At 52.3% G+C, this 18,207-nt stretch overlaps 1 protein-coding gene across 1 annotated transcript in view; it reads right to left on the bottom strand.

Moving 5' to 3' along the window:
• The window catches only part of DNAH17 (dynein, axonemal, heavy chain 17), a 115,860-nt gene that overhangs the window by 77,690 nt on the left and 19,963 nt on the right, over window positions 1-18,207 (bottom strand). Inside the window, exons 17-28 of the mRNA XM_006869533.1 lie at window positions 17,324-17,467; window positions 16,877-17,059; window positions 15,107-15,361; window positions 14,187-14,356; window positions 13,120-13,342; window positions 9,911-10,027; window positions 9,741-9,827; window positions 8,206-8,358; window positions 5,611-5,859; window positions 3,567-3,689; window positions 820-1,167; window positions 634-725 (exon numbers count right to left, since the gene is read on the bottom strand). Of these exons, the coding sequence (XP_006869595.1) occupies window positions 634-725; window positions 820-1,167; window positions 3,567-3,689; window positions 5,611-5,859; window positions 8,206-8,358; window positions 9,741-9,827; window positions 9,911-10,027; window positions 13,120-13,342; window positions 14,187-14,356; window positions 15,107-15,361; window positions 16,877-17,059; window positions 17,324-17,467 (2,144 nt within the window). The remainder of the gene's footprint in view (window positions 1-633; window positions 726-819; window positions 1,168-3,566; window positions 3,690-5,610; window positions 5,860-8,205; window positions 8,359-9,740; window positions 9,828-9,910; window positions 10,028-13,119; window positions 13,343-14,186; window positions 14,357-15,106; window positions 15,362-16,876; window positions 17,060-17,323; window positions 17,468-18,207) is intronic.

The raw sequence follows: 18,207 nt of genomic DNA, 5'->3' as shown, positions 1-18,207 counted from the left end.
CACAGGGTTCTCAGTGGATGATTTTTCATAAGTAGATCCCACTCATGGTGCCCTGTGTGTGTCAGAGTAGAACTGTGCCCACAGGGTTCTCAGTGGATGAGTTTTCATAAGTAGATCCCACTCATGTGTCAGAGTAGAACTGTGCCCACAGGGTTCTCAGTGGATGAGTTTTCATAAGTAGATCCCACTCATGGCGCTCCCTTGTGTGTCAGAGTAGAACTGTGCCCACAGGGTTCTCAGTGGATGATGTTTTGGAAGGAGACTATCAGGCCTTTCTTCCAAGGTGCCTCTAGATACAGGTTCCGCCTTTTCGTTAGCATCACCCAGGGACTCCCTGTTCACATGTCCAGTTGAATTCGGAACACCCAACAGTTCCCTGTGCCTTTGACACCCTCTGACCCCACTAAAGTCCCTGCTCCACTTGTGTGTGTGTGGATGCATGTGGGTGGCTGGAGGGAACTGAGAGCATTTGCTTCCAGGGAAATGGAGGATCGACCATTGACCGGGTGAATTTGCAGGCCATGGAGACTAGGGTTGTCCTGTCTGGCGGGGGTCAGAGGGACAAAGGCTCCCCTGTCTGAGGGGCTCGTGAGGAACAGGGCTCCCCTGTCTGGGGCTGCCGTAGACACCCACTCCTTTTTCAGGTTCTCCAGTTTGTCGTAGAGGCCCGGCTTGTTGGTGGCTTCCACCACATTGGGCGTTTTCACGGCATCTGCCATCAATGCCTGCAGAAAGAAAAGGACCACTGGGGTGCTAAGAGCCCCCTGAGCCCTGAGGTAGCTGTGCCCAGCAATGCCCCCAAGGAGGGGCTGTCCCCACCTTGAATTCCAAGTCAATGCCGTCAAAGCGCTGGGACTCCTCCGGGAGCTGGGCCCGGATGTCCTCGGAGCCTATGAAGATGCTCTCCAGGTGGCTCCACGTCCTCTGGACCTCGAACCAGATGGACATGACCGAGTCAGCCGTGGACAGCTTCTGCTGCCAGCTGGTCACCTCCTTCAGGAAGTGGGACAGATACTTGGACATCATCAGGTTCTGCAGCTGCACCTGGTTGTCCTCCAGCGTCTCCACCAGCACCTCGTCTGACTTGAGCAGCATGGTGCCCGTGCGCGGATGCGGCTCGTGCTCAAACTCCATTGTGGACCAGGTGCTGTCCAGCGCCTTCAGCACCTGTCAGGAACACGGGGACAGCTGGATCAGGAGCTGGTGAGGAGCCCTGCGTTTCCCAGGTCGTCGGGACGAAGCCCCATGTCACAGAAACCACGATGCAGAGCAGCAGAGCAGCCCACAGGCGACAACCCGAATGCCCATCAGCAGAGCAGCCCACAGGCGACTACCCGAATGCCCATCAGCCAAGGAAGCAGGAACAAGAGGCACTGGGACCGCACAATGGAACATCACTTGGCAACGAAAAAGAATCAAGTCCTTCACCTACCACCGTGTGGAGTAATCTTGAAAACTTTGGAAGTGTAGGAAGCCAGATGCCAAAGGCCACATCCTACATGATTCCATTACACAGAATAGCCACCTTAGGCACATTCTACTCACGGTAAGTATTTCAATGGCTATCTTGGGCTGTGGGAGGGGAGTGGGTTTGTAGGGGAGGGTGTGTCTTTTTGAAATGATGGAAATGTTCTAAAATTGACTAAGGTGATGGCTGCCCAACTCTGAAGACGATGAAACAACCACAGTGAACCGGGCACTTTCAATCCATTGTCTGCTCTGTGAAGGAGATTTCACTAAGAGTGGTAGGAAAAAGCCAAAATGTGATCATTGAAAGGCACAGAACAGTCACGTGAGGAGAGAGGCTTGAATGGCAAAAGGATGCTTCCAGGATTCCCTCGTACAATGGAACTGCCCCCGCTGGAACCAACTGGCTCTCTGTCAACTATCAGTGTGGCGGAGGGTCATCTTCCTTCCGCCTTCTCTGCAGAACAGGTTCAGGGCCCAGAGTCCTCTGAAGGGTCAGACTTGACTACAGAGCCACCTCAATGGAGATACTTGTGGAAGGGGAGTACCCAAACCCCAAACCCCAAACCCCAAAAGCACAAGCCTACTGCTTTTGAGTTGATTATGACTCCTCGCAACCCTCCCAAGGGTTTCCCAGCAAGTCAATCTTGATGGGAGCAGACAGTCTCACCTTTCTTCCGGGGTGGTGGTGGTGGGGGTGGGGTGGGAAGGGGCTGCTGGGCTTAAACAGTTGGCCTTGTAGTTAGCAGTTCAGCACCTAACCAGCAGAGTGACCAGGGCTCCTTAAATCGTGTCCAGATGATTTTATTAAATGTATTCCGTAGAATATGTATGTAGGAGTCCTGGTATGGCGCTGTAGGATAAGCACTGCACCGAAAGGTCAGTTTGAACCTCAAGGTCAGAACTTCAAACTTACCAGCCACTCCTCGGAAGCCCTATACAGGGCTGCTATGTGTCAGAAATGACTCGATGACACTTGACAATAACAGTGTCTGCATGTATGTGCAATATGGTGTTGGTGAAGAATGTTGAATGTCATGGACTGTCAGAAGAACCAGTCTTGGTAGAAGTATACTCAGAATGTTCCTTAGAAGCGAAGATGGTGAGACTTGGTCTGACGTACTTTGGACATGTCATCAGAAGGGACCAGACCCTGAAGGAGAACATCATGCTTGGTAAAGTAGAAGGTCAGCAAAAAAGAGGAAGACCCTCAAAGAGATGGACTGGCTCAGTGGCAGCAGCAATGGGCTCAAACACCGGGCAGTGTTTCCTTCTGTTGGACATGGACATTGGGCTGGGGTCAGAACTGACTGGATGGCTATCAACAACAAAATCATGCATGGGGGGGGGGGTGTTTTATACATCTGTAAGTCCTTCCCACAGTGTTCACAGGTACACATCAGCAACATGAAAGATGCTCAACGTGCTGGTCGACCATCACCGTGGACCATTCTCAAGGGTCTCCATCGCTCTTAACTGAAGCTCTGGTTATGTCCTAAGTGTTGTACGAGCGTCATTTCTTCCCTTTTTAAAACATTGTGTCAGGATGGTGAGACTATTCACAACAAAAAATATATGCCATCTAGCGTAGCGGTTATGCATTGGGCTGCGAACCTCAAGGTCAGCCGTTCGAAACTACCAGCCATTCCACGGAAGAAAGATGAGGCTTTCTGCTCCCATAAAGATTTACAGCCTCGGAAACCCTGTACAGGGTCGCTATGAGTCGGAACCGACTCCACGGCGCATAACCACCACCACAGTTACCACAGGGTCACTGATTGTATTTTCATGTTAGACCACCCTTTTGGAGATCCTTTTTCCAAAGCATTCCACCCCCATTAACATCAGCTCAGTGCCTTCCCCCACCCCGAGCAACAGCCCGCAGGCCCAGTTTCTCTTTACGGGTCCCTGCTATTGCCAGCAGGGAGACATAGCCACCGCAGGGAATCCTATTTTGCTATCTGTAATAAATCCCGAAACTGTCATACAAGGTTCCAACAGCAGGCTGGGTAAGAGAAAGCCCAGCCTACCACTCTTTTGTCTCCAGTGACCATGGGCACCATGGGAAGTAAAGCATCATGGGTCAGTTTCAGGGTTACCTTTTCCATCCCAGACTCCTTCACGGCCTTGTCCACGATGTTGCGGACCTCCTCCTCGTATTTGTGTAGGTTCAACTGGAGCAAATCTGCTAGGGTTGTCTCATCCGACATTTCAAATTTCACCTGGGTGGTGGGGCAGGGAGAAGATATTTTATGAGGTTCTTTGTAGCCCACCTCTGTTCTGGTTTGTGTTTTTAACCCTTTGTGGAGAAGCAGTATTTAGTCTCAGGGTGGTGTAAATGGTTCACGTGTTTGGCTGCTAACCAAAAGGTGGGAGGTTCAAGTCCATTCAGAGGCACCTTGGAAGAAAGACCTGGTGATCGAATAAGGAAAAAATCAGCCACTGAAAACCCTGTGGAGCAGTTCTACTCTGACACACACGGGGGCGCTCTGGGTGTGCGCCGACCTGGTGATATCTGGTCACTGGTAAGTGGATTTAGGCAAAAGAGGCAGTGTTGGATCTGTGGTAGAATTTGTGCCCACCCCACAGAAGAGCAGGTCCAAGTCCTCCCCGATGTACCCCATGGGAGGCTACCACCCATCTCTCAGTGGGGGCTCAAGCACCTATCTATGTTGCTAGGGTGCCGAGCAGGTTCCATAGAGCTTCCAGACTAAGACAGTCTAGGAAGAAAGGTCTGGTGATCTGCTTCCAAACACCAGCTACTGAAAACCCTGCAAGTCCCAATGATCCAATCCCATCGTGCACGGGGTCGCCATGAGTCAGGGGCCAGCGCCGCAGCAGCTGACAAGGATTTTTCCTTGAAAGAGTTGTGGATGGCACTTCATTTTTTGGAACTTGTTGGTCATGGCTCTTCTGAACCTGTTCCTTTCTCCCTGAGTGGCCCCCACCTGCTGACCCCCAGCACTTTTACCACAAACCCCGCCCCAGTCCCTCGGCCTGTCCCAAGGCCCAGGCCTCTCCAAGCCCCTCATCTGCTCATCCCTCCCCAGGGTGGTAATGCTGTCTCTAGCCTCTTATCATCCACCCCTAGTCCCATGGCATGGCGATGTAGGATAGCACCGTATGCTAACCCAAAGGTCAGCAGTTCAAACCCACCAGCCGCTCCTCAGAAACCCTGTCAAGTAGAATCCACTCGACAGCACTAGCTCTTAACAACAACAGCATTAAGTGGTCTTGATGTGATGCTCTAAGGTAAGCACTGGACTGTTAACTACAGGTCTAGTAGTTCTGACTCCTCAGAAACCCTACACAGGGTCACTATGATCAGAACCTATTCGACAGCACTTAACAGTAATGATAATAGCAAAGTGAAGGGAAATTTACATGTCATTAAAGGAGTCCTAGACTCCTGGTGTGGCTCTGGACTGCTAACCATAAAGTTGACAGTTCAAACCCACCAACCGCTCTTTGGAAACCCCATAGTGTTGCTATGAGTTGGAACCGACTCAACTGCACCTCACAATACCCGGGACACAACTGCAGGACGGTCTTTCTTTGTGTCCTGTGTGCATTCCCTGTCCGTTTGGGTGTTTGGTGAGGCCTCTGGGAATAGCTGCTCGTGGACAACGAATGGGGAGGGTTCCTGATGGCTTTCTGTTAGTGCCCGGGCCAAGCCTCACCACTAGGGGGCGTCTCCAGGAAATGTGGGTGCTTGACCGCCACACTCCTGAGGCACATGGGAGCCACAAAACCCCAAACCTACTGACGTCGAGTGGATTCCAACTCACAGGGATCCTTTAGGATAGAGTAGAACTCCTCGTTTATGGGAGCAGACAGCCTCTTCTTTCTCTCCAGGAGCGTCCAGTGGGTTTGAACCACCAACCATGCCATTAGCAGCACATTGGTTAACTCACTACACCACGTTGGTGGGCCACAGGATCTGTTTACCTCCCCAAACTTCTTGAGCCCTGGGGACATTCAGCCTGTAGCCAGAACGGGCTACGTAATCTGAGGGGCCCAGTGCAAAGTGTCCAAAAATGACTGCGCATTGACAGATGAGAACAGCAGAGCCTGGCAGAGAGCGTGGGAGCATCCGATCCCACAAGCCCGCTGGGCCTGCCACCCCCGCACCCCAAGCAGTACCTGGGTGGCTGCCATGAGCTGCTGCCAGTGGCGTTCCCGAATGGCGGGATTCTGCAGTTCGCTCACAGCCCGCAGGGCGGTAATCATGTTCTTCACGGTGTTGTCGAGACCCACAAAGGCATCCCAGGCCTTCATCTCCTTATCTAGAGACCTCACATCCTTGGCAAACTTCTTGCAGTCTATGTCCATCTGCTCCACGTTGATATCCTTCCACTTGGTGGTTTTCCAATCATCGATGCTGGTGTTCACCTGGAATGGAGACACGCGTCTGCCCTGCGGCGTGGACCGTGGAGGGCCCACAGACACACCCATCTGCCTACTGAGGGTTCACAGAGACACCCGTCTGCCCTGCAATGTGGACTCCGAAGGGCTCGCGGAGACACCCGTGGACCCTGAGGGTAGACTGCGAGGACCCACGGAGACACCTGTCTGCCCTGCGGCGTGGACCGTGGAGGGCTCACAGAGACACTGGTCGCCCCTGCTGCCACAGCTCTTGAAGGAGCAATGACCAGTGAGGGAGACTTAGATGCAATAACAGAACTTAGCTAAGTGGTTGGATACAGGGGGTAGGGGAGAAAATCAACAGCTGTATCATTAGCCATGAATGAGCAGTTAAAAGACATTTTGGCAAAATGCTCTGGTTGGCCTTGCTACCATTCACCAGGGCCAAGCGTAGTCTTCTTCTGGCGTCTTGATCACTGGAATCTCAGTGATACCTGCCACTCCCAGGGCAGCAGCATTTGATTGACACTCCTCGCCTCTACATTCGTTGTTTTGGCAACCACAGGAGACTCTGGTGATACTTGGCAGGTGCTCTTAAAAGCCAAGCCACCAGGGATGCTGAGCCCTGTGAGCAGACGGGCTGCCTGGGACTGGAGTGTGGACTTTGTATAAATGAGACTCAAAGCCCTTGTAGTTAAACACATGGAGATTTCCTGGTTGTTTCTTGCAGCAGAGCAACCTAGCTTATATTGATGGATTAAAAACTCAGTGACACATCAAGGATCAATCCAATCCCCTCTGTACACAGGATTGATAGAGATGGGCAACTTAGACATTGGCTACCTAAAATGGGGGTGGGGGGTGGGAAGGGCAATAAAAGCATGAAGTGACTGGCTTACAAGTTTTCAAGAGGGAGTTTAGTTTCAGAATGTGCAAGGGAAAGGTAGAATCCCCACTGAATAGTTTTCATCTTGTTTAGATGGGTCTGAAAGGAGATGGAGATAAGATTCTTATGGTTCAATAGTGAGGAATTGTTATCATGACTAATTGCAATCATCACAACTGTAAAGGTAGAAATTTTGTAACAAAAAGCGGGGAGTAGTTAATCTTACAGTACAGGAACAGAGGACCCTAGGACCATCAAGGGAGAAGAGTACGAGCAGAATGTGGGACCCTAACCAGAGAAGCAGTGACACCAGAGATGGAGGCAGAGATGAGGACATGGAGACGGGGAGCAGTTGAGGACCCTAGACTCATGGAAAGAGAAAGACTGAGTGCTGGTGGCCAGGAGGCAGGCTTGTAGAATGTGCCCTTTGGTTGTTTAAATGATTATATATTCCTGAGTGTTTCTGTGTACATTTAAAACAAAACAAAACAACAAAAAACCCAGAGAGAATAGAAGCAAATCCTGTTGAATGATGCCGTAGGGAGGGGATTATAATCATTGCAGTGAAATGAAATACGATAGGATGAGTGCAAAACCAATGTTCTCTCATGTAAATTATTACTCAATTCACAATAAAAAGTTTAAAAACAAACAAACAAACAAAACCCTAGTGAAAGACGTTTCACTCCCAATGGGGAGAATAAAACATAATCACTCTGGGCAAGCTTTACTGTGTGTGGACTGGAAGCGGTGGGGAGCGGGGGTCTGAGGGTCCTGGGGGGAGGCGGACGTGGTGGACGCAGGTGCTTAGGCAGAAAAACGGACTTGTCACATGAGATAAAGTCAAAGCTGAGCAGGACAGTGTTTCGGACATGATAGGACGCTTACTTTGCAGACACTAAGACCCAAGAGTCTGAGTCTGTGGAAATCCGTGGCCCTGGCTGGTAGGTTTAAGCGTATTCTGAATGCTGGCTAGTTGTTTGGGGGAATTTTCCTGGAAACATCCTGACTTTGAATAACACATCACTTACACTCTCTTGGGTACCACTGAGGGGATGCTGACCCCATGTGACAAGTAGAACTGCCCCATAGGGCTTTCTAGGCTGTCACCTTTATGGGGAGCTTGTCTGCTAACGGAAAGGTTGATGCTTCAAAGCCTTCTGTGGATCCTCAGGAGAAAGATGCTGCGGTCAGCGTCCATAAAGAGTTACAGCCTTGGAAACCCTGCCGGGCAGTACTACTGTGCTTCTGAGTCGGAATGGTCATGGTGGCTGTGACCCCGTATTGAGTGACAATTCTCACAGAATAAAGAAAAGTAACTGAAGAAGGGAGAGAGCGTGAGGGAGGAGGGAAAAACGAGGAAGAAGAGGAGCGTGAGGACAGAGAACAGGCTACTCAGAAGGGTCTTCACTGCGTGGCCCCCTCTCAGGGTCTTCCAGTGAATGTCAGGTGGGAGGATAGGGAGCGGTGCCCCCTGGTGGCCTCACCAATACGGCCATGTCCCAGAGCTCCTTCAGCAGGCGGACCTCCTTGTGGCAGGCTTTGAGCTGCTTGTAGTCTGGGACGGTGACCTCGAACAGGCTCCCAGACTTGGACAGAGACTCCATGATGGCTTCCATGGCAGAGATGCTCTTCTGTTGCTGGGGGCGCAAGGGGGGACAGGAAGGAGGTGGGATGGTTAGGGTCTAAGGCTGGGCCCCAGGAAACTGCTGAAGGACAGAATGGGGACGTGGGAGGCAGAGTGGGCTCAGAGACAGGGTGGGCTCTCTAGGCAGGTGGGCAGATGGCCGGAGCTGTAAGCCTAGGGGGCACTAAGCAGACTGCAGCACCCACAAGGTCCATGTCTGTGCACGCTCACATGTACGCTCACTCCTGCACGGACGGACACACGCACACACGTGTATACCACACATGCACACATGTGTACACACACTCACACCTGCACAGATGGACACACACACGTGTGTACGCCACACACGCACACATGTGTACACACACACTCAGTCCTACACAGACGGACACACGCACACACATGTGTACACCACAATGCACTCATGTATACACACACATACTCACTCCTGTACAGATGCACACACACATATGTACGCCACACATGCACTCATGTATACACACACTAACACTCACTCCTGCACATGGGTGCACACTCACTTGTACACATCCATGCACACATCTGTATGCACTCACATGTACACATGTGTGTACACACACTCACTCCTGCACAGACGGACACATGCACACACATGTACCCATGTTTACACACACTCTTGCACAGATGGGCACATGCACACATGTGTACACCACAAATACACTCATGTATACACACACTCACTCCTGTACAGATGTGTACACACGTGTGTACACCACACATGCACTCATGTATATACACACACACACTCACTTCTGCATAGATGGATATATGTACACACATGGGTGCACATTCACATGTACACACACCTGTGCACATGCACATGTACACATGTGTGGACACACTCACTCCCACACAGATGGACACAAGCACACATGTGTACATACATGTACCCATGTTTACACACACTCTCTCTCACTCCTGCACAGGTGGGCACATGCACACATGTGTGTACATCACACATGCATGTGTATACACTCATGCACACTCACACATGCACATGCATATACACTTCTGTGTACAGTCACACATACACTGTCATGTGCACACACTCACATACATGCTCACACACAGGCACACACTCACACATGTACACACATGTAACTTACTTCTACATTTACCTCATGCACACAATGCATTCATGTGCACACACAGTTATGAGTACACACATGCACATGGATACACACAAAGACACTGATACACACTTCCCACACACATGCATGGGTATACACTTGCAGAAACACTCACTTATAAACATACATACATGCACTCACACATGTTTACAATAGCTGGAGAAGGGACAAGTAAGTCCAGGGGTCCCCAGAGTGGGATCTGAGCCCATCTCTGAGCACATACCTTGTTCAGGGACTTGTAGGGGTTGGGGTCACTATAAGAGAATGGCGCGTCTTGTCTGAACTTCTCCCTGAACTCGTACTGCTTGAGCTGTGTTAGAGCGTGGGTGGAGACGTGGTCAGACCCGGGGAAGGAGCCAAGAGTCCCCGCCTCCCCACAGGGCCCTGCGGCACCTCGAACTGTTGGCACTTCCTCCTCAAGATGTTGACCTCGTTGGCCTGCAGGGGGGCCACGTTCTGCTTCACCTGGATGGCCACTTTCTTGGTGTTCGCCCACTGCTCTGGCAGCTCCTGTGGGAGGCCAAGGCTAAGGCAGCGGTCCTCCGAATCTCCTTTTTCCGCTTCTCTCAGGTAGCTGAGGCGGAACCCACTCCCTGGCAGTGAGTGTGTTTTGTTGAAAAAGAGTCACAGACTCACAGGACATTGCAACAACTGCACAGAGAGTCCTAAGCACCTTGCACCCAGCTTCCCCAAGGAGGCATTTTATGATGTAGTGGTGGTTCAACACCAAAGCCAGGCTTGGACCTGTTAACTGGACTACAGAACGTAAGCACTCTTCACCTAAATGGGTTTTGACCTCCATCTATTTGTGTACTGGGCGTACCTCTGTGCTATTCCAGCCCACACATAGGTGTGTATAGGGGCAGAGATGGTCAGGGTTCAGTTTCATGTGCAGCTATCACCTGTCTCTCGTGGAGGCTGACACATTGCTAGGTTTTAGTGGGACTTCCAGTCTAACACTGACCAGGAAAACCCTATGGCTCACTACAGTCTTGTTGCAGACTGTGTAAACCTGGTCAGAAGTTCGAGGCCCACAGGGCCCAAGTGTTACAGGCTGCAGGTTCTGAGGAACAGCCTCTAGTACCTAGCAGTTATAGCAAATTGTTTTTCATCTTAGTGTTCAGTTATATTTATTAATTGCATACACGAAGCCCTTGATATCCACAGATAAATGTAATATTTTCCTAAAAGTCAAGACTGTAAAATTCCAAACAGGCAAAGTTCTTCCCCCAGAGAATTCATTCAAAGTAAATTGGGTGGCTCCCTGGTCTCTGTTCTAAGGACAATAGGAATGCCCTCCCTAAAGTGTTTCCAGGTGCTGCCTATTCACCCAGGTGCCTCTTTTCCCGAAGAACCGGGCCTGGGCAGCTGACACAATGGGAATCCTCCCTTTCCTCCCCCCATTTGAGGCTAGGTGCTAAAAGGTATGTTAATTAAGCTTGAGAAACCAAGTTGCAGTCCTGAGATTTGAACCTGCAAAGTATGATGTAAAGTTGCCTGAATGTCTGGAAAAGTAAGATTGACAGCTGTACCTTGTCTTAGTCCCCTCCTAGCTTTGTGTAAAGTACCTCCCCTAAATAAAAGGAAGGCGCAGAACGAATCCAGGTGCATTACGACTGGCAAGGCGTGCGTTACAGCATGCAGGGGGCTCAGTCTGCCTGTTTAGCTAAGATGTTTGCTATGCAGGATATTATGGCCTTCGTGGCTGAGATGTTTGCAACGCAGGATCTGCCTGATGCCAGTCCAGCATTCACTCTGGTTTCGCAGTGTCTCTTTGTCTCTCTCTTTGCGTCTCTGTGTCTCTTTTGCTATCCCTATTGCCGCCAGGTATCCCCTCCCCGTGAACCAAGTTCCTATATCGAGGCCAGTCCCTGGCACCGTCTGGTCTGCAAGTGATGGTGGGCACGCTGCACCACTGGTCAGCATTTCATTCCATTGTGCGTGGGGTCACTCAGCAGCGACTAACAGCTACAACAATCTCGACTCCATTGTGGGTCCCCAACCACAATGCAGCCGAAAGCTTTCTGAGTTTCTGTTCCTAACGTCGTATCTTTTTCATGTTGTAGCCGTTGTGTGCCGTCGAGTCAGTTCTGGCTTGCTGATTCTTGGTGATGGCGTGGAACTGCTCCATAGGTTATCTTCTACCCAGGAACCGTTGGCGGGTTCTAATCATCGACTTTTCAGTTAGCAGCCTATTAAGCATGGCACCACCAAACCAAAACACAAAACTCACTGTGGTTGAGCTGGTTCTGACTCATAGGGTTTCCAAAGCTGCCATCTTTAGGGGATCAACTTGTCTTTCTCCCCAGGAGCTACCTGCTGGGCTTGAACCATTGACCTTCTGGTTAACAGATCAGTACTTAAACACGGCACCACCAGGGCTCCTTTCAGCTGTATACTCACACCACCTCCTCCATTCTGTTCTCTCCACCCCCCTCCCAGTCACTCGTCTGTTGTCCATCTCTATAGTTTTGCCATTTCGAAAATTGTTCTAGTCATCAAATGAGTTTTGATGTTTTCCAAGGTCTCTACCATGGACATACATTGTGCTTGGATGCACAAGAAAATATTTTAAAGGAAAAATCAGCCCCCCGTCTACCAGTCCTCTGCCCATCAACAGAGTGGAGGCTTCCACGTCCTCTAAGATGAATGCTTCTGATGGTCTCCGTGCTTGGCTGGGAGTGGGCCTCCTCAGAGACCATTTCTGTCACAGCTGTCCCTGGGCCTGGGGCCAGGTGACAGGTGTGTGTACTGCTGGATGCAGCAGGCTGGGAGCAGGGTCGGGGCAGCTGGGCTGAGGCTGCCTGCTCTGTGTGGTCCAGTGTGTCCAGATGCCTTTGTCCATCATCCCCTCCCTTTCCCCCACTGCCCCCCGGGCTGTGGGTCTTGGGCTTGGAGCCCATGAGCATTCACAGGGGCACCAGACACAGAGCTGGGACAGAGACAAGGAACGGGTGAGGAGGGAACAAATGGGGCGGATTGGCGGCCCCTGGGAAGAGATTACAATTCCGGGACAGATACAGCAGAGGGCACAGCGGGCTCTACTTGTTGGGCATGTTCATGGGTGGTTTTGGGGACAATGGCCTCGGGCCCCTCCTCTTTGACACAGACAGTTGACATTTTCTAGACCCCCTGTAAAGGGTTGTGTGCCTGATCATCCAGCCCCCTCGACCAGAGCTGGGGCCCTGCACATCCCCGACGGAAACTGGGCAGTGTTTTGGGGTCTCTGGGGCAGCTCCTCCGCTGTCCTCCAGGCCTGACTGCTGCGGCTCTAACCCCATGGGGCTCTGCTGGTGCCCGTGAGAGGCCCCTGCCACCTCGTAAGTAAATCCCTCTGAGACCATATGACCTGGCACCTGGACCAGCCCCAGGTGGACCCAGAGACAACTTCCATCCAGCCAAACCACCATCAGTGGAGGGACACCTGGTCTAGCCTGCGCCCCCCCCGTTCTGCAGGAATGCACTCCAAGTTTCTCTGTGGTGTCAGCCTTCAGCATCCACTACCAGGCAGGCTGAAGTCTTGTCCATTGCCCCCTTCCCCCTGCCCACCTGCAGCTTCAATAGGGACTCCTCAGGTATCTCCCCTCCCCCCACCTGCACACCTGCAGCTTCAGTAGGGTCTCCTCAGGTATTTCCTCGCCGTATGTCTTCAGCAACTCGATGGTTTGCTTCAGAGGCTCGAACATGGTGTCAGTGGCGGCCTGCCGCTCCTTGACCTTCATCAGGTGTCCCATGACCTCTACCAGCCCATCGTAGTCCCCCTCCTTGAGCGTCTTGCTCAAGCCCATCCTGGCGACTTTCATGAAGGTCTCCAGGTCGGCGAGGCTGCAAGACAAGGAAACGTCTAGGGGACTCAGCCCTCTGTGGGGCACTCAGGAGCCACTGTAACTGGACGGCAGTGAGGGCTACCTCGGGGGTCGGGGAGTGGACTCTGTCCACTCAGGCTTTCTCGAATGCTGCACTCCAGCCTACACCGTCCCCTGTTCTCTGCCTGCTGAGCTCTAACTGAGCCCCAAGTCCTAGTTGTGGACCTTCACCCGCCTCTCAGACAGCTCCACTAGGCCACACTCTCTCATGGCCTCTATGTTCCATGGCTCCAATCAACTAGAAATCCCCAAACCAGAACCTGTGCCCATGAAGAAGATGCCGACTCATGGTGCCCTGGGTGTTAGAGGAGAAGTGCTCTGTGATCTTTATGACAGCAGGTCACCTGGCCTTTACTTCTCAGCACCACTGGGTGGACTAGAACCTCCAACCTTCAGATTGTTACTGAACATATACTGTTTGCCCAACCTGAGGATCTTTGTTGTTGTTGTTGTTGTTAAGTGTCATTGAGTTGCTTCCAACTTATAGCAACCCTGAATAGGGTTTCCAAGAAGCGGCTGGTGGGTTTGAACCACTGACCTTGTGGTTAGCAGTCCAGTGCTGATCCAACAGTGCCATACCCGGGGGCCTTGGTGACCTTCAAGTGCATCAGTATTTGCTCATCCTCTAGTGCTCATAACTGCTCAGGAAATGGACGAGTTCTCCCGCACTGACAACACCTGCCTGCTGAGGGGACCTGCCCTCAGAGCACCCACGGCCATCCATGACCCTGCAGGAAAGCCCACCGTGGGACCCCGGAGTGCCAACTCGCTCTCTTGGGCAGGTGTTTGAGGCAGGTGCCCACCTGTTGATGACATGGTCACTCAGGTGCCGTTTGAACATGAAGCTCCAACGCTTGATGGTGTTGAGCAGGACCTGCTTGAAGGGCCGGCAGTCACACTGCAGCCAGTGCTGGAAGACCACCGTGTTCTCACACCTGGACACCTCCTCGTACAGCTTCTCGTAGGAGTCGATCTGGGCAGCACAGCCACCGGCACCACCTCAGGACCTTGGTGGAGCCAGGGGCCAGCCTCCAGGCACATTGGAGCTCCCGCCCATTCCCTACCGCTGCGGAGGTCCTGCCAGCTCGGCCCTCTCACGTTCTCGGCTTTGGTCACCTTCAGGATCCTCACAGGGCTTCCTCCCACCCAGGGCCCACAACTCAGCATCTCTTGCTCTTTGCTGGACGTCAGCTTAGAACCCAGGGTAGCTTCCTCACTGAGTGTTCCTCGGACTCCTCCCCAGTGTCCCACCCCCAGCATGGACTCAGTATCCTGTGTGTGTGTGCTGGCTCAGGGCCTGGAGCCCAGCCTCAGCTTCCTCCATGCCAGGTTCTATGGTGGGACAAGACCAGGAAAGCCAGGGTTTTATTACATGCTACTTTTCCTTCTTCTTAGAAGACCCGGAAGGTTCCCTCTAACCATGCCATCTGGGTGACTTTCACCGTACAGGAAAATTTAGAGTTCAAAGAGTCAGAAAGGGGAGCCCACAGGGCATCCCCAGCTTGCCTTTCCTCTGGGGACTTTCTGACTCCAGAGCACGCTCACCTGGGCACCCACCTGAGGATGCTCACCTGGGGTGAGGGATGCTCACAGTGATGCCACGCCTACCCCCTGGAGCCCTTTGAGAATAGAGCCAGGGGCCCATCCACGTTTTAAATCCAGCTGGAGCCCCTTCTCTGGAGGATCGGGGACTCTGAGTCTGCGGGAGGTGGTCTGAACGCACCTGCTGCTGGAACTGTGCAAGGGTTGGGGGTGTCTTGGGGAGGGTCTCGTCGGCGCGGGCGTCCAGGTCCTCAGGCGTGATGGAGTGCCCATAGATCAGGAAGTGCTTCATGAACTCCTGGGGGTCGTCCATCCACAGGTAGGAGTAACGCTCAAAGGAGTCCTGGTACTCCTCAGCCACCTTCATGGTGCTGATAACCAGACTGGACACCTCCTCCCTCATGTCCATGAGATCTGTCATGTCCTCCAGGTCCGTCTGCAAGGGTGAGAGGAGCCCACGGAGAGACGCATAAGGATGAGGGGGCGGGGGACACTCGTTCATTCACTGGTCACTTAGGCCCTGCCCAGTGCTGGATGCTGTGCCAGACACGTGGAGGACACGAGCTGGGCTGGATCACACACACACCCATCCGAGAATCACATCAATGGGGAGGGGAGGTCAGGGCCCCAAGGAGCCAATGGTCGGGGCAGCAGAGGCAAGTGGAGCAGGTGCAAAGGCCTTGGGGTAGGAGGCATGGACAGGAGTGTCCTGTGGGTGACTGAGCAGAGAACACCAAGGTCTGAGCTGGACATGCTCTCTCGAGTTGCAAATGAAAGAAAGCCCAGCTCACAATGATTGAAGCTTAGGGAACTGGAGAACCCCGATGGGACTGTTATTCCGTGTCAATCTTTGTCAGGGCTCCAGGGTGTGTGTGTGTGTGTGTGCAGGAGCCCAGATCAAACATCCCGACTCTGAACCTTGTGGGCTGTGCTGGGCAGTAGGTGGCAAACTCTCGTCTGAACTCTAGGGCCAGGCCAACACCCTTCAGTAGATCAGGTGTCCGTCGGCCACCTGTCAGCCGGGAACTGTCCCCACCTCCTCCTGGCAGTCACTTTGACCTTTCCCCCTGAGCTCTCACCTGACTATCCCCACCCCCGACACTCAGGCATACCCACATGCAGACACGTGTGAACACAGGCACGCACATGCACACGCATACACACACCTGCATCCATGCACACACCTACTGCACAGATGCACACGCATACCTGTGTTGTTAGGGGAGAGGTGTACACACACGCATGTGCACACCTCCCCTCCCCTAACAACACAGAACATCTTGCTGAATCTGTTTCGTACACGCTCACTCTAAACAGCACAAACCCTGTGAAATGAGAGTTTACCTTTGTGTCCGTTTGCAGAAGTGAAATCATATTCTAAACATCATCCCATAACTGGAGAAACATTTATGCTCCTGGCTCATTCCCATGGCCACAGACCCCACTATGTGGGCAGTCACAGGCCATTTCACTGCCCTCCCAGTGGACAGACTTTTGTTTTACTGTCAGACAAACCATGTCCCAACAAACACACCGCTTGGATGTCTCTTCGTGAGGAGATGAGTTTGGTGGGACATCCAGAATCTGGAATCTGGAGGGTAATTGGTGTGCATTTGATGCTTTGGGGATTCGCAAGGCAGTGGAAGTCAGAACGCTGTGCGCATCATGGGGTTCAAATGATAGAACAGAGCCAGGTCCCAGGAAGAAGTGGGGTGTGGTGTGCTGTGTGCGTGTGTGTGAGTGTTGGGGTGCTGAGGGGAGGGCACTGGGGGAGGACAGAAGCTAGGGGGGCTTTGGGAGAACGGCGGAGTTCTGGAATGGGGGCCCTGGCTTTCTGTCTGGAACATCTCACGGTACACGAGATGCACCTTCATTTAAAATGCAACCGACCCGCTGGCTCTGAGGCTGACCTGGGAGCAGCCAGCACCCAGTCGAGGATGGCACAACTCACCTTGTAGTTCATTCTGCCCCTGGACAGTCGGGGGATGAGCTTGGCCACGTTGTACATGTCATTCACCAGACTGTCAACCAATGCCAGGAAGCCCTGCTCCGCGCCCACCTCCAGGGACGGGTTGAAGGCCAGTCCGTCCTCATCCAGCTCCATTCGGACTTCGAACAGGGGAGCCACACTGTCCTGGAACAAGCCACATTCTCCACTCAACAACTTTCCATGCCCTGCCGTCCATGCCAGGCAGGGTCTGCTGTGGGGAGCAGGTTCCTAGGGGGTCCCCTTCACCCGGGAGCACTCCTGAGATGCCGGACTTTCAACTTTAAAACCAGGACCATCCCGGGAAAACTGGGGTGAGTCGGTCACCCTAAGTCTGTTCCTTTATTCCAACACAGTCTTTCCTTCCACCAGGAGACCCCAAACGTTAGCTCCCTGACATTGAAAACTTACGTCTGCAACCATGTTGTTCATCAGGTAATTTAAAGATTTTCGAATAAATTGGTCAAATTCATCCAAGACCATATTGTCAATATAGTTGACGTAATCCTTCCAGGACAGGCTGGTGGTGTCGGCTTTGAACAGCTCGGCGTTTTCCTGCAGACAGAAGCCTGCGGTTGGCTGCAGTCTTGCTGGTTCGTTCACTTACGGCCTTATCAGCCCTTGCCCACCCGCGGTGACAAGGCCTTGGTGTCAGCTGACACTAGATCACCCCCACCATGGAAGCCCTCTGGTTGGTCCCAGTAGACCCATTAAAGTCCCACCAATAATTTGCACCATGGCCTGGAAGTGCCCAGATTACCATGAAAACGTTGTGAGCCCCAAGGAGAATGTGTTTTTTCTCAGTCCAATGCTGGGCTCTGCCTTCCACATTCACCTCAGAAACCAGCTAACATGTGAACTAGATAAGACAGCTACCAGTTAGGAAGGAATGAACCCCCCACGATGTCAGGAACCTGGGCCAATCATTAAGACTTCAGAGGTCAGCAGGGACCTAGACCCAGCGACCGTGGAGACAAAATGGTCCAAAATGGAATTCATCCATGGTCTAGGTATCCAGGCTGGCGTATTTTCATACCACGCCCATCTGAACGTGTTGGCATCCATGCATGAAGCGTACACAGTCAGATAGCTGTTTCTCCATCTTCATTGTTGCTGTGTGTGGCAGAAACCCCATCAAGGGCATCAGACAAGCAGCAGCTTATTCCCAGAAAACAAGATGTTTCGAAACAGGAAACACAGTGAGGAAGCGGGAAGAGCGCTCTTATAGGGTGGAGGTTGCATTTCATGTCATGAATCAAAATGTGTATGAATTGTTGAGTGGGAAACCAGTTTTC

Source organism: Chrysochloris asiatica, unplaced genomic scaffold (genome assembly GCF_000296735.1).
Source record: "Chrysochloris asiatica unplaced genomic scaffold, ChrAsi1.0 scaffold00132, whole genome shotgun sequence".
In the NCBI taxonomy this organism is placed as follows: domain Eukaryota; kingdom Metazoa; phylum Chordata; class Mammalia; order Afrosoricida; family Chrysochloridae; genus Chrysochloris; species Chrysochloris asiatica.
This window is presented reverse-complemented; position numbering and strand designations above follow the sequence as displayed.